We start from the raw sequence: 17,087 nt of genomic DNA, 5'->3' as shown, positions 1-17,087 counted from the left end.
TTTCTCATTTTTGAGTTAAGCTTGGGGTTGTCACAAAATCTGGCACAAAAGCCAAAGTAAACTGAAGTAAATATGTGAGCAAGATTGGCTTGAAAAAATTGTGGGGTTAACTCTTGTTTATTAAGACTTGATCTGCTCTCAGGGGAATTTCATTATGAGAAACATTGTAACTTTAATAGATGTATAATACTATTAAAAAGATACTAGCTACATTTTTAATAACCACACGATTTTACATCAGTAAATAAATACGTTCAGGCAAATATAAAACACTGACACAGAAGCTTTTCTAGTGTAGTGTGCTATTTCAAAGTAGGATCTTTTGGCATAGCAAGAGAAAGCAAACTTTCTTTCAGATTTCACATGGCTCTGCAGTTGTTCAAGCCATCAGTGTCAGTGGCTACCTTATATCCTAGCTCACATTTCGGAGGTTGCTGTCTTCCCATATTCAAAATTCCACTGAAATACTCTCTAAGAAAGACTAGAATTTTATCTGCATCTTTAATGTCAATATGCTTCTGTGAAAAGAAATTATTCACTACTTACAGACTGCTTTTAAAATTGTCTTCTGTCATTTTGATCATTATTTTGAGCCAAGTACATTGAAGACCTTCACATTCTTTCAGTTGCTGCTTAGTGACCTAGATATATTCTTATTGGAGAATGCAAATGCTTTGCACCAACAAAACATCTTAAAAAATTATACATGGAAATTATTTTCTCTTCAGATAAAAAAGTTAATAGATGAATAGAGGCTGGATGACCTGTGGAAGGTCATGCAGTGAGTCAAGCAGAATTTTGTCTTCTGCTGCACACTTGCAATGCCAAAGCACAGCTCCACTAAAGATAATGGTTTCACATCCAACTCAGCCAAGCATTCTCTAAGAATAATTTGCCATACAACTTTGTCAAAACCTACACTCTTCACATTTCACCAGGTCATTCTGATTTAAAACTTACTAGAGTAAATTGTTCTGAAAATAATTACAAATACTCTTAAAATCTAGCAAGAAAGGAGTGCGTATAATAACATTGTCACTATTTATCTCTAATGATGGGGTTTTTTTGCTTGCTTTACAGAGTGCCTGTAAAGATGACGACAAAAGCACCAACATTTACGCAGCCATTACAAAGTGTTGTGGCACTGGAGGGTAGTGCCGCAACCTTTGAGGCTCATATTAGTGGTAAGGTTTTGCTTCATTCTTCCAAGATTTATTACTTTTTATTACTATTTTTTCCTAATGTTTATACTTAGAAAAATGATAACACTTTCTATAGATCATAATCTGATCTGAATGGGTAAAGATGACTACTGCAATATGGATATATATCTATGTTATACAGTACTGATCAGCACTGTGAGGTGCTGTCAAATATCTACGAACAGGCTGCATAAAGTTACTGACCAAGCAGTAGGCAGTCATCCTGCCATGCCACTGGTGTCTAATTCTCATATATGTCAGAACCAGCAAAACTGGGGTAAATACCTTTAAAATATACACATAAGGATACATACTCTGCTAATAAGGGAACTTTATACAGGTATAGAGAGAATAATCTTGTTTGAATGATGATTGGACAGAATGAGGAGTGAAGGTGCAAAGGACAAGGCTTGTGCTAAGCCTTACTCTTACTCTAGCTAAGCTGTATTTCTCCCTCCTGTGTCCTTAAGTTTACTTAATTCCAGAGTTCCATCAACAGGGTTAAAAGCACAAAATCTAGGTCCACCTGGTGACTGAAAAGGGTAGAAAACCCTAGTATGCTAGATAATAGATTTGTATGGTGGTCATGATGGTAGCTCAAGGCTGGATTAATATAATTTAAGATGTTGATGTGAGTTGAAGATGCCAGATTCCATATAATTTAAAGGATACTTCATTTCTCCAGTCTACATGGTATTCAAACACCCTATCTTGTGCAAAACCCCATGCAAACTCCTGAGATAACGTTACCAGATAACCAACACCCTGTTCTAAGAGTGTCTCTGACCTCGGCAGTGACTAAGGAGAAATGACATGTGTTCTCTGCTGATGGAATTATATTGTCTTACAGGCATTAGCAATGTGATGATCCACATACCATAAAATACTACTCAGATGCTCTGTGACAGGTGCAAACACATGATCTGTCCAACTATAAAGATCTCTGACATCTATAATCCACTGTGGTTCATCCCCTGGTCCCTTTGGATAACACTGGCCCACATGTCATGTAGTCTACATCCATGATATTTTTTCATGCCATATTCTGTTCTTTGGCCCTTGATCTTCAGTTAATTGCCCTGATCTTCTCTTCTTGCCTGTACACTGAAAATTTTCTGTGAAAAGTTTTTTCCATGGTTGATTACAATACTTATAATTATTACATATATGTAAATATATCATCAGAACAAGATAGGATGTTAATATGACTCAGTGTATGATATTGGCTATTTTCATTTGTGTGATATCATGGAATACTTGGGAGGGGAACTTGATTTCTTACTAAGTGAAGCTACATCAGTTTTTCTAATAATATGCCATATTGGATGTTAGTTTCAAATATCTTGCAAGTCAATCTCTTGTTAGCTTTTGTTCACATTGTGAGATTCTGGTATATCTTTCCTGCCCCAAAAGCATCCACCAATGTTGAAAGATGAAACAGTGGCTTGCCATTTCATTTTTCTAAGGCGTTACAAATAGGAGAGTTTTATTTCTTGAACTAATTGCATAAAGGACTACACAGCTTTATTCTGCCCTTCCTATCCATAATGAAATATTGTGAATTTGAAATGAAGAATTTCTTTTTATCTCTGATAACACTGGCTTTTTATATACAAGTCAAGTATTAATACAGAGCTACAATTCAAATGTGAAGAGTTCAGTTAATCTAAGGGTATCCAGAAGGGCTTAGCGACCACCTGAGATGCAATTTTGCTGTGTGTAAACTAGAACAAATGAATTTTACTGTTATATTAGACTGTAAATTAAGTGCCACATTACAAAGGTTTGATACCAGACAAAAATACCCAACACGTAACAGAAATCTCAGAAAGCACAGAACGCACAAACCCTGTCATTAAAAGCAGTAAATGCCAGAGCAGTGGGAGTCCTGCTGGGTCAGCAGTGGCTGAGGGGTCATGAGACAAGGAAGTCAGAAGTTCTGCCAGCATTAGAACTGTGCACATCCTCATGTCTCCACAGCACTGATCAGGTTTGATTTTTTTCATAAAGAAACCTGTACCCTGCTTACCTTTCTTTGAACTTATATTTTCAGGTATTACCCAGTGCAAGACAACCTTTAAACTCTGCTTATTGTTGAAAGCAGCACATAGATTGAACACAAGCACATAGATTGAACACAGCACATAAATTGGCAGTTCCTCTCACATCATTGTCAGAAGAGTCTCATTGAATTCAATTACTTTAGTAGTGGATTTGAGGCACTTTGGGTTGATTTTCTTCTTTTTGGCATTAAAGCTCAAAAAACCTCAAGGACAATTGAATGAAAAATGAACAAAATGAAAAAGATTGTCCTGATAATTAATAGTCAAATCATAGTGTCATTTGGCACATGTAGAAGCAAATCCCTATTCTGTATAGACCAGGTAAAAATATCTATAATCTGAGGTAGATCTTACCCTTTAGTGCCTAGTTTGGTGGCATGGGATAGCAGAGTGCTAGTAAATTTGTGGAGTTGAGTTTTTTTAATTACAAATTTGGGCTTAGATTTTCAAAATGGCTTCTAACTTTGGATCCCTTGGATATAGCAGTTTGAGGCATCAAAATATACTCCATTTCTAGAATGCAGACCTTTTCAATGTCCCACATAAACTCCCATGTTTGCTAATCATATAATGCTGCCCCAAGAAGATAAAACATTTTGATGTTACAAGAAATTCTCTATAGAGGACATGTTTTTGGTTGCCTACCTTAAAATGTTTTTAAACTGATTTTCACAAAATGTTGAAGACACATAGATCTGAATGGAATAACTGGGATCTGCTGAATACTCAGTGTTTATGGTGATAATACCCAAGTTGTCCTACACTAGTAGTACAAAATTGAATTATATGTTCCCATCAGGGCTGTTTTATAACGTCCATCTATGAAATTAATAATGCTTAGAAGTACTTTTAGTTTTTGGTTTCTAATCCTCTCTAAAACTGTCCACAGTCTCTGTGTGTGAGAGTTTGTCTTATGTCATTTTCCTGGCACATTAAAATCCCTAATGATTTACTTGGTTTATAGGAGGGATACACTAGAAAGGAAGCAGAATTCTGTGGCCCTGGGGTTTTCCAAACCATGGAATAGAACTGGGAAAATTGTAAATATAGTCTCAGATTTCATTCCTGAGCCCTAGTGCAGTTCAGTTGGTGATTTGGGCTGAGTGGAGAAATACATGAAGTGAATTTGCAGGAATTTTAATTTTTGGAGAAGTGGTGTTCTAGGACTACAAAAAGGACTTTGAACTGGAACTAGCTCTTTAAATTAGCTGTTCTGCTTACATGGCTCATATAAAAATTTTATTTATTCATCAAATGGATTTCAGTTGCTCAATAAATTTGGCTGAGTAGAAAACTGTGAAAAGAATTTCCACTGGGAATCTAAAATCACTATTAGTTTTTTCTGACCAGAAGAGTCTTGCTCATGACCCTGATAACAAAAGAATAATATATTTGAACAAGATCAATATATTTGAAAAGATCAGCAGGTTCCAGATGACTGCTGTCATCAAACTCAAAAAATTTGAGAAAAAGGAATCAAAAACCCCAAAACTTGGATAGCACCTGATTTTAATGTCTACAGCAGTCACTTTTTCTGTCACTTCATTTTTCTAAAACCATATAGTGTTAGAAAAATACTTAACTTGGTTGGAAGTACTGATTTTTACATTGTCTCCAAATTATTGGACAGGATAAATTTGTTATCAATAAGCAGTCCTTCTTAGATACTAGCAAATAAATTTTAAAAATACCTCACGTGCTTTAATCCATCCCTCTCATGATTATGATGAACTTCTATTCCTGAGCAGGATTGCCAAATGCTACAGTCCCCTCATTATTCAAGTGATTTCCTAAATGCAGGAGCTTGTGCAGCTGCCCTATTGCTCTGTGCATTTTAAGGACCTTTCTACAATTCCTTTGCCACTGTGTCACTGGACATATAACCATATATCAGGGCCTATGCCATTATCCTCCACTATAACCATGAATACACAAGTGCATATCATGGTAATTTTTTATATCTGGCATTTCATAGCATCTTAGTCTCCGTTTGTCTTCCTTTTTCTTTAGGTTTCCCAGTTCCTGAGGTGAACTGGTATCGGGATGGCCAGGTTCTCTCTGCTGAAACTCTGCCCGGTGTGCAGATCTCGTTTAGTGATGGCCGCGCTAAACTGGTGATCCCCACCGTGACAGAAGCAAACAGTGGAAGATACACCGTACAAGCCACCAATGGATCTGGGCAAGCAACTAGTACTGCTGAGCTGCTTGTCACAGGTATAATGCAGCTAAAGAAATGCTCCTCTGTCTGATAGCAATGTGAGAAAGAGAGTGATAGCAGAAGACTCACAGATAATGAAAAAAGTTCAGATTTGAAATATATGGTCAGCAAAATATAGCAAACCACTCTCCTTTTCCTAAAGCAGTCTAGAATTCAGCATATGTTCTCACCAGGAATGTCTAATGGTGTCCTGTATACTTTAGCTGTATAAAGTTTAATCCTGATCTTGTAAACTCCTATTCACAATTGCAAGCTTCTGGCTGAGCCCTCTATACCTCCACTTGTGATCTGTCACACTGGGTATATTCAAACTACTCATAAAAGAAAGGATAAAGTTCTTCAGGATGGAGACCCTAATGATATTTAATGAAATAAATGATATTTAACTCACATAAAGGGCCATACTCCAGAGTCTGTGCTTAATGCCTATGGTTATAATCAGTGTATCAGTAATTCTAGAAACATTTGCAATTATGGGCATAATCAAAAATATCAGTAATTTTAAATGCAAGAAAAAAGTTAATCAACTCCTAATGTTTTGAATGTTTCAGAAGTTTCTATCATCTGTCAGTAGCATGTGAAAGAAAAACAGACCTTGTGCACGTCTAGTAATGAAAATATCTAGTCCTTACAGTTCTTTTTAACAAACACTATTGTTTTTCTATTTACTTCTTCAATAAAAATGCAGCTGGAACAGCACCACCAAACTTCTCACAACGACTACAGAGCATGACTGCAAGGCAGGGAAGTCAAGTTCGACTTGATGTAAGAGTGACTGGAATCCCTACACCTGTGGTGAAGTTCTATCGGGATGGAGTAGAAATCAAAAGCTCCCCCGATTTTAAAATTTTACAAGAAGGAGACCTTTACAGCTTAATAATTGCAGAAGCATACCCTGAAGACTCCGGCACCTATTCAGTAAATGCCACAAATAGTATGGGACGTGCTACTTCAACAGCTGAACTTCTAATTCAAGGTAACAGAATTGAAGTTGCAAGCCATGAAAATAGGAGACCATTCATTGCAGTGGTTCAATACGCAGCACTTCATCGATGTGATATCAATAAGTTAATTTATAACTTCTTTCTAAGGAGTTATTAACTTGCTGTGAAAAAAGCAGTGTCTTTGATGAAATTTGCCAAAGGTTTTTTTCTGAGATTTAAAAGGACCTTTTCTCCAGAATGGGTCTTCTTTAAATGCAAGATACAATAGATAGATAAAAGTGTGGGATACTTTGCGTTTTTCTCGTTTTGTATTTGATAGCTGGCTTTGATAGAATAAATATATTAGACTGCATAACTGTACAAGGTGTTGTAAATGAGGGAGGCGAGGATGAAGACAGTTCTTAGCTAGAGAATTGTAGCTGTGAGTCATGCTACCCAGAGTACTCTTGCTTGGATTTCACCTCATTCAGGCTTCCAGACTCTGTAATCATTTCAGATCTAGGACTGATATGAAGAATCAACAATAAATGTGTTCTGGTTTGGTTTTTTTGTGTTTTTTTTCTAATGACTTAGTAGTGCAGTAATATTGTTTCAACTATTTTCACAATTATTGGTCTATAGATATTGCAGAAAAAAAGATAGTTGCTTAATTACTTTTCTGTTGTTTATATAATTTTTTATATAGTTGGAATTGACCTTTCATTCATTTCTGCAACTGTTTATTGATTGTTGGCATATGAAGTTCTCCTGACCACGTTTTCTCTCCCAAAAGGTGAAGAAGAAGCCGTTCCTGCTAAAAAGACAAAGACAATTGTTTCGACTGCTCAGATTTCACAAACAAGACAAGCCAGAATTGAAAAGGTATAATTTCCAAAAAAAAAGCAGGTAAGGTTAAAATGTGGATGATTACTTCTACAGTATCTCACCCTAGTATTTTTCTCTTGTTTTTCATTGTAGAAGACTGAAGCCCACTTTGATGCCAGATCACTTACAAGTGTTGAAATGATTATAGAAGGTGCAGCCGCCCAACAGCTCCCACACAAAGCACCTCCACGAATGCCTCCTAGACCTACATCAAAATCACCAACCCCACCAACTGCTGCAAAAGCACAAATGGCACGACAGCAATCACCATCTCCTGTTAGACAATCACCATCACCTGTAAGACATGTCAGAGCACCAACACCCTCACCAGTAAGGTAAAACTACCATTGTTTCAAACAATATTGTTTTTGAATCACTTCCACGTATAGCAGTAATGCTGTAGCATGAGAGCATGGTATAAAATGGCACTTATTACTTACTGAGTTTATTTTGGTGGCTAGTTATAATGTGCTATACTTGCCACTACTGTCAGAAGTCTGTGCCTCCTATGTACACTTTCTGTCCAGTGTGAAAGAAAATCCCTTTTGATTGCCTTGTATAGAGCCAAAGTAGCACTCAAAGCTCCAAGATCATGATGAAAGGCAAGAAAACAGTATGGCAGTTGGCCCTTGATTATTTTAGATGAACAGAGAAAAGAGCAATGGCATTGATGAGTGACAAACATAATGAAAGGATATGGAAAAAAATGTGAACACATGTTCCTTGTGTGTACTGGTAATGACTGTAGAAATAATGTTTTGAAGGTAGGCAAGCTAAAGGTGGTTATGGAAAAATGAAGTTTAGCTCTGCTGTGTAGAGCCTCTTGAGAGGGAAAGTGAGTGGTTTGATGAGCAGGGCTAGTGGTCTCAGAGACCTCATGACATCTGTGCTGAGAGGCAGGTAAAGAGAAGATTGCTTTGGAAATCCTGCAGTTGCAGTATCCTGAAGCAGCTTCATCATGGAAGGAATATCTCCAAGCTGAGTGCCCAGAAGAGCCCCATTTAAGTTGTCAGAGCTATGCACACCGGTGAATTTTACCCCACTGAGAATAACTTGAAAGGACAAGAAGAAACGGGTTGGCAGTAACTAGCAATACCTAGCTAACTGCAAACACAGAAAAAGGATTAAATAGTGCCATCTAGAGAGCATATGGAACTAGAAGTTTGTATTCCCTTGCTAGTCAGACCACTTTTAGACAACACAACACATTAGAAAATATATCTAAAAAGGTAAATGATGCTGCTGCCCCCTAGTGATGCTATTTGTTAACGTTCTCTGGGAAATACAGCACAAAAAAATTCCACTCCGAGAAATTCTAAGTTAGAAAACCTATTAAAGTATTTTGGAAAATGCTTTAAAACTGTCTTCTAGGATTAGGATTGAATTTTTCAGAATTTAGAAACTAGCACTTTCCAAATGGCTAACAATTATTATGATTGAGATTTATAAATGTAAGTATGGGGAAAAAGATAGGCACTGATCAGAAGCTTGCCTAGAGTATGAGTACATGTATGGATGTCACATGGAAATGAGATGTGGTACAGTAGTAGATACAGTTGTTTTTCTATGTGTTTGCCACAGTTTGGTTACATTAACCATTTTGTCTCTCTACAGAGACTGGACTACGAATGTAATATGTAATACTTACAGCGTGTATGCCTTTTATATTATTCCTATTAGGAGAATTAGGATAGAGCAAATGGAAAGTCATGATGAATTTTTATATTTTAAATATATGTGCTTGAGTGAAATTTCCTTTACCACTTGCTCTTATTTCTTTTTGGAAACTAGGATACTACAAAGACATTTTACAGTTATGAGTATGACAAAATACATATTAGGCATATTGTTAGGCACATAGGTTAGTGTAATTTACAAGTCAAACACCTCAAAAATTTTTTAAAATCAAACTATATATTACTGAAGGTACCCTAATTATGGAGTGAAATCAAGTTCAGGCCGAAGTTTTTTTATACAGTTGTCATTGTATGACACTGGATTAATTACATCAATACTCTGATTTTTTTCAATAGGTCGGTTTCTCCTGCTGGAAGGATCTCCACCTCCCCTATCAGACCAGTGAAGTCTCCATCTCCAATCCGTAAACCACATGTAGTGACAACAGTTGGGGCTGAAGTCCTTCCTCCTTGGAAGCAGGAAGGATATGCTGCAACCATGGAAGCCCAGATGAAGGAAACAAGAGTATCTACAAGCACTACCCAAATAACTGAAGAGAGATGGGAGGGGACATATGGGGTCCAAGAACAAGTTACCGTTACTGGTGCTACTGCTGGAGAGGTGGTGACTGGTGCTAGAGAGGTAAAGTCTATTACTGGAAAAAACATTGGGTTTGCTTTATGTGAGGTCTCACTACTGCTGAATAGTTCTGCTAAATGGCATCTGAGAGGCTGTGTGTAAAAACCTGTGTATCTGCTGTTGAGTTCTGCTGCAAATACAGAAATGCTTCTTTGCAACATGTGTCTCTGTACTTGTTTTGTGCTTCTTCTGAATGTATGCAAAACATGAAAAAATGTTTTTTGATGTGACTAATATAGGTGAGAAAGGACAGTGAAAAAACAGCAGCTGTTGCGACGGTTGTTGCTGCTGTGGATCAAGCCATGGTGAGAGAACCAGCTCCAGGTGTTGTAGAGCAAACTGCTAAAAGGACAGCAATGACTGCAGTCCACGTTCAACCTGTTCAGGAGCAGGTAGAAATAGAGCACAGACATTCTCTGATTTCCCTTTTATCCCTTCATCCAACATGCAAACAAGGCATGACTGACTGTGAGGAATTAACCAGATATTACCCAGTGCACTGCAAAAGCATGCATACTCATACAGAGAAGCTAGATGTAAACAAATGCTCGTGGTTCACTTATCCATTGCATTCCATCATAGCAAGATTGAACTAATTATTCTTACACTGTTTTTAAGGTTAAGAATTCCTTCTATGAAAGTGACCCTGTATTCTTCCTTTTCATTGCTAACATTATTCTTACAATGATGAAGTTTTTTCTCTAATATCTCATTTATAATTCCCCCCCAGGAATAAAATAATTCTCCCTTAGTATTTTTCCTTCACTTGCATTCCTCTCTTATTTTTCCTTCTCCTCTTATTTTGATGGTCAATTTGTTAAAGTGAATTTTAAGGCTTGGGTTTTTTGTTTGTTACTATAAAAATTCAGATGAAAAAGGAGGCAACGGTAGTAGTTACCAGTGATAAATCCACAAAACAAACAGTGATATCAAGAACTAGAGAAGGAATTGTCACTTCACAAGAACAAAGGCACATCTCTCATGAAAAGGTGAATACAAATGTTACCAGCGATTGTTATACCCTACCTTGTTCAAAAATCTAATATCTCATACACAAGACAAACCTATGAACAAGACAAATGATATACCATTATGCTATTTTTTCTCTTTTATATATATGTTCGCTCTCCCAGTTTGCATTGCTATTATTTTCCTGTCTCTCCTTGATGGTAACTGTCTTTCCTTTTTTATTTCACTTCCACTATTAATACCTAAGAACGTGATAGATAAACTCGCAAAACATTAATTTAGAAAAACTCTCTTTTTCACGTATTGTACGGTAATTTACTAGCTAGTATTCATAATCACTTAAAGAATTGATATGTAGGAAATAGTTCTTAAATTTGGTTACGCTTTTTTTTTCTGATTTTGTCTCTAAGCTTGCCATTTGTAGCCTGCTTTGTTTGTTGGCAGCACAGTGGGTCAGAAAAAGGAGGAAAAACTCATTCTGCATTAAAATCAAATTTGAAAATACCGATGAATGGTTTGAATTCAGATTATTTTAGCATGTATTTTATCAGAAAAATATGATTTAATGGAAGACTGGCTTTTATAGAGAAGATTACATTTGCAATGTAGTTGAAATGTGTAAGGAAGAAAGTGTAACCTATCTTTAAAGCACTGAGAAACAGAAATTCACCTGGGCATTACACCTGAATTTGGCATCTGAATTCTTGTCAAAGTGAAAGTTACCTAAAACTTGGTTTTAATATCCTACACTTTCTCAAACTGATTATAATGCAGGACAGTTTTTCTCTGAGCTATTTTTTCAAATTTTTATTACTGCTTTCAATATCAAAGCAAGCATTTGTGGAATGTTTTATTGTTTTTATGTTAAATCTTTTATACAAAGTCTGTTTATGTTGTTATTGTTGTCTCCAGACCAGTTGATTTCAAAATACAGAGTTTGACATTCTTCCTCCCTTTTTTCTATCCTTTTTTCCAAATGCATTGAAAATCACATACCTTATATTTTAAAATAATATATCATTTAAACTTCTTTATTTGTAAATGTCCAGGTGAGAAAAGAACCAGAGAAAACTCCGGTACCCACAGTAATAATTGCCACAGACAGAGCCAGAGAACAAGAAAGAATATCAAGAGCTAGAGAAGAAATATCTACCACACATGAGCAGGTGCATGTAGCTCATGAAAAGGTAAATTAATGTTATAATCTTTAGTTCATTGAGATACTCTAATAAGTTTATAAAACATCATTCTTCATCACATGTGCTGTGTAACTTTGCTGTCCTTCTTTATGAAAAGAAGGTTACAAAATAAAAACTTTATAAAGCAAGTTATTCCAGAGATAAGGCCAGAACTGCAGGTCAGTTCCACTGACCTCATAGCTGCTTTGTCTACAGAGGAGTGCAGCTGCCCTTCTGATCCTTTGGGCATTAGGGCTTTTATTACCAGGGTACACAGATTTTCATCTGATGCTTAATGACTTCTTTTTTCTCTGAAGGTAGATTTCTGAATATAAATTGTAAAGATTATCTTTCAGGACATGATATTTAGTGAAGTTTGATTTAATGAAGTTCATATTTGTGTGAGGACTGAATGCATCTGTTAGACCATACTGTGGAACCACTGTTTGCTGGAGTAACTGATGAAATAGTTCTATCTACTAATGGGAATAAATGTTAAGTCAGTAATAATAATTTTTATTCAAACATTTTCTACAAAACATAGCAATGATACATCACAATTAACTAGGAAGTGGCAAGATTCTTCTCTAATTCACAGTGCAGATGAATGCACTATTTTAATGGCTTTGAATGCACTTCTCTCAGCTAGCATATAAGATGGGCTATAACTTGGTTATAAAGGAATTATTCCAATTCTGAAGTGATGCTTATATCTTATTGATATGCATTCTGAAACCTTATCCTGCATTCCCAAAAAGCTGTGTAATTTTGACAACTGGCATAATTGATTACTATTATTTTTCTTTACCATAAAAAATAGATAAGAAAGGAAGATATGAAACCTTCTGTACCTAAGGTAGTAATTACCACTGATAAACCTAGACCACCGGTCACAATATCGAAAAGTAAAGAAAGAATTGCTACCAAACAAGAACAAATCACCATAACACGTGGAAAGGTGAATAGCACTATTATAACCATAACTGGTTTTTATCCTTTCTTCTTTACAAACCTCATGTTTTCCTCAAAAAATACTAACTATATTTTTCAAGCTCACTTTTTTTTTTACGATTATTCAACTGACAAACTTTTTGACCTATTGCTAATTAGACTAAATTATTTCACCTCTATCTTCCTCTTCTGTTTTCCTTAATAGGATGCTCATAATTATTTTCTGACTGACTTTTGGAATGGACTGACTGATTCCTGAAATGCATTTTAACTTTTTTTTTTTTTAAATAATTACTTTTATTCAAATAAGTGCCAAGGTGTAACAATACTTACCAGTATACATATAATACAGAGATGTGTGCAATGCACAAGGATCTAACCACTTAATTCTCCTTCCCTGTTACCATTCTAAAATGTTTTCTCATTGTTCAAATATCTTTCAAGATCATATGTAAATGAAACGTTTTTGTCTGCTATAAAAACTAGATTAAAAAGGAGGCTAAGAAAACTACCGTAGTTCCAAAAATAATTGCCACTGATAAAACCAAAGCACCAGTCACAGTGTCCAGAACTGGCAAGAAATTACAACCAATGCACTGTTACAATTTGGTTTATCTGCAAACCTCACTCTTAAGAGCTGTTTTGCTACAACAGAATGCTCTCAAAATAATTCCTGATAACATATCCATTAAGTGTGATGATTGTCAAGTAACAGAGTCAGTATGATTATGTTTCTAGTGATCAAGACGTTTATATTCCACCCTGTTAGGAAATGTCACCTTTAAGGCTACAGCCAGATTTCTCTGTGACAGCCTCCTCCCTATCAATGACATTCAAGTAATGTTTACTTGTTCAAATTTCTGGCTCTGCAATTCTTATTTCTACAAGATGATTCCTTGTAACTTTATGGTTGTCAGACAAAAAACCCCTCTCTATTAAGATTTGAATTGTTCTTTGTACAATACAAACTTTAATGTCCATTCAGGTCTGCCCAATTTATTAATTCTGACAATCAGGCACTTGTTGATACTTCTTTGTTCCAGTAGGACTGTCAAAGTAGAAAAGTCTTCTGTTACAATAAAGCCAGGAACTTTCATATGTGGGAGAATAGCATAGTTACCAACAGCTTTTATTTAAAATCTATGTATCTTCACTGTAGCACCTTCATAAAATAGGTTTATAAAATATAAGTAAATGAACATAGCATATAAAATGCACTCAGAGGAGTCAATCTGCTAAGGAATTTCAATTGCTTGTTAGATGATGTAAATTTAGGGCCAAATGCAAGTCAGTATAAGCAATTATTTTGAAATTGGCAATGATACTGAATAAGAGGTCCTTGTTACCTAAATACTACTTTAATAAGTAAACACAATCTCTGTAAACAATCACATTTTGGCCTCACTTAAGTTAGTTTAGTTTAAGTTGATAACAATTTCAAAGTAAGCATGAAATGATCTATTAGGTTTTTTCCCATTTACAAGGCATACATTTCATGTGTTCTCTTGCTATATCCAGATCATTTATGACAATAATGGTAAAAAATACTAGTAGTCATCCTATTATGTACTATTGGCTGACAGGGCAGAAGTTTGGACCCTGATAACATAGAAGCTGACAATATTTATCAGTTATTAGAAACACATAGAAGTCCTGATACAAATGCATTATTTCCAAATTACCAGAAATCTGTCTCCCTTCATTTGTAAAATCCTTTAAAATAGATTAGCACTGAATTAACAAATATCCCCGTGAAAAAGTTTTTATGGGTATATTTCTTAGTAAATACAGTCACATCAGATGCTGGACACGTTCCTTACATTCCTTATATCTAATGGTTGTATGGAGCTGATGAGCATACTTTAAAACTATGTGCACATTTACATACCTGCATACTCTTACACAAGTGGTGACAAATATGACTATAAAGTTTAAAAATGAGCTTGCAGACAAATATTGATATGTATAAACAGAGAAGCATAGGTATATTCTGAACGTGCAGAGCACTTAGAGAAAAAGTACGTATTTGAATCTACTGATTCTGAAGTGTATTTACAGGTGTATACTTTTGAGGTTTACATCATTACTTTTGCATAACTACACTCTCTCCTTGTCTGGAATATACTGAACATTTTAACTATTTGTCATGTATACAAGTTTTCAAAATAATGATGAATATTTGTATAAATTCTGCCGATGTTATCTATAGACTGAAGCTGGAAAAAAGGCTGAAGCTGTAGCTACAGTCGTTGCAGCAGTTGATCAGGCACGCGTTCGATCACCCTGGCAACCAGAACAAGCAGAAGAAGCTCATGTAAAGCAGAAAACTTTGGAGTATGGCTATAAAGAGGACCATGTTTCTGAGGCCCCACCAGAACATCACATTGTCACTAAAGAAGTTAAAACTGTCTACGTTCCTCCTGAGAAACATATCTCAGCTGCTGAAAAGCAAGAAGTTCACATATCAAAAGAGGTTAGACTCAATTTACATCATATTCTTTTCCAGAAACCATGTCCCAATGAAATCTGTTTCAGTTTGGAGAACAGCATCACATTTTCAACAACTTTTTTCATTGCTTTGTGTAGATAAAAAGAGCAACAGAAACTGAGAAAATATTTCATGTTGAACAACCACGACCCCGCACAGCAAGTCCTCATTTCACGGTTGCCAAAGTTGCTGTTCCTAAACCAGATCATACATATGAGGTAAGTTAAAGTTGTATCCAAGAAGACCAGCATGCTCATTTTCAATACCCAGTAGGTGACCTATTTCATTTGGCTTTTCCTCCCACTCTAGTGTGATGCTTTCCCAAGAAGAGCTGTATGCTCTCTACAGTTATTTTTGTAAGCTTGTTTGACTAATGAAGAACACTGCTGTAAACAGACAGATGAATTGCTAAAATGCAATTTATAATTATTAGTTATTTAACCAATTTTATAATCTGTTTGAGAATGCAGCTTCAGTACTTCCTGTCAAATAGTGAAATTGTAGATATTTGTTGTGCAAATTATGTTTTTCAAAGAGCAGAAGTGTCCCTCTTCAATCTTATTATGTGCATCAGTTCACTAGAAGACTGGAAAGAGTGCTTTTTTTCTTCCTTGCAGATTAATATGTACTAAGCTATCTTTTTAAATAGAAAAAATCCAGACTGCATAATGTGACACCATCTATTTTTTAACGTTATTCTTTCCACCATTCTGTTTGGCTCCTTCACATAGTATTAGAATTTCCCAGGTAATTAATTTTGTCATTCAAGCATACTTTCTCTCTTCACCTTAATTTTAAAAATTATTTTTTCCTAAAACATAACTAAACTATTAAAATATTTTATTTAAATATTTGTGTATATTTTAAAAAATTATTTCACCTATAATAAGATTTTTGAATCTTCTCAGTTATTTTAATTACCAACAGTTATGTAATTAGTAGTATTGTTTATTGTAGTATCAGACTAATTAAATGGAAAGCTAAGGCCTTAAGTGAAGAAATAGAGAGGACATTTCTTGTATTGCACTTAAGAACTTCTTAGCCATTTAAAGATCACATTTTAAAGTAAAAAAAAAAATCTGAATGTTAGACACATCAAAAATAATACTAGGATATTACATAGCTGGTATTTTACTGATGCAATGTGATACTAGTATTCATTTTTGTATATATTGTTTTTTCAGTGTCAAAACCCAAGTAACTAAAGAAGCAACTGCTGCATGTGCTATCTGCTCAAGAAATATACTCTCTCCTTTGAAAACAAAACAACAACAAAGCTGAAATTTTTTCTCTTCTGTTCCTTAGGTTTCAATAGCTGGATCTGCCATGGCTACTCTAGAAAAAGAGTTATCAGCTACTTCTGCTGTGCAAAAGATCACCAAGCCTGTGAAGCCTCCTCAACTGAAACCACATGAAGTCAGGATAAAAGCCGAGCCAGTTGCCCCTCCACAGTTTCCCTTTGGAGAGGGTGTTGAAACTAAAAAAGAGACAAGCATTAAAAGTGAAGCAGTGCGGGAAGAACACTTGGTGTTCCAGAAAGAAAGTGAAGCAAAGGTATGTTATTAAGAGAATTTCTATCACTTTGACTAACTTTCATCTTAAAAATATAGAATAACTTCACTTTTTTTGTTGTTTTCTTACTGCAATTTTCCACTTCTAAAACATTCTGCTTTTATCTTTCTGTTATACACAAATATTTCTAAGGATCTAATATTTACCAATGACAAGCAAATAATTTACATTATCTGATTTATTTTATTATTTAATTTATGCTGTTTATGTCTTTGAGTTTGTTAGGTGTTTATTAATTATCCTTTAAACAATCTAGGTGACAGAAACTGCCAGAGTTCCAGTGCCTGCAGAAATCCCTGCTACTCCACCCACCTTAGTCTCA

General features: G+C 35.4%; 1 protein-coding gene across 3 annotated transcripts in view; it reads left to right on the top strand.

The window, feature by feature from the left end:
- The window catches only part of TTN (titin), a 241,215-nt gene that overhangs the window by 1,080 nt on the left and 223,048 nt on the right, over positions 1–17,087 (top strand). For all 3 annotated transcript variants that reach the window (XM_051787289.1, XM_051787288.1, XM_051787287.1), the window contains exons 2-15: positions 1,081–1,184; positions 5,276–5,479; positions 6,172–6,459; positions 7,200–7,288; positions 7,385–7,626; positions 9,325–9,610; positions 9,847–9,999; positions 10,477–10,596; positions 11,626–11,763; positions 12,575–12,712; positions 14,915–15,178; positions 15,292–15,411; positions 16,499–16,747; positions 17,022–17,087. In XM_051787289.1, coding sequence (XP_051643249.1) covers positions 1,094–1,184; positions 5,276–5,479; positions 6,172–6,459; positions 7,200–7,288; positions 7,385–7,626; positions 9,325–9,610; positions 9,847–9,999; positions 10,477–10,596; positions 11,626–11,763; positions 12,575–12,712; positions 14,915–15,178; positions 15,292–15,411; positions 16,499–16,747; positions 17,022–17,087 — 2,448 coding nt within the window. In that variant the 5' untranslated portion in view covers positions 1,081–1,093. The remainder of the gene's footprint in view (positions 1–1,080; positions 1,185–5,275; positions 5,480–6,171; positions 6,460–7,199; positions 7,289–7,384; positions 7,627–9,324; positions 9,611–9,846; positions 10,000–10,476; positions 10,597–11,625; positions 11,764–12,574; positions 12,713–14,914; positions 15,179–15,291; positions 15,412–16,498; positions 16,748–17,021) is intronic.

The sequence above is a fragment of the Manacus candei genome, unplaced genomic scaffold (assembly GCF_025592945.1).
Source record: "Manacus candei isolate 608988 ecotype Guabito, Panama unplaced genomic scaffold, ASM2559294v1 h1tg000023l, whole genome shotgun sequence".
NCBI classification, from domain to species: Eukaryota; Metazoa; Chordata; class Aves; order Passeriformes; family Pipridae; genus Manacus; species Manacus candei.
This window is presented reverse-complemented; position numbering and strand designations above follow the sequence as displayed.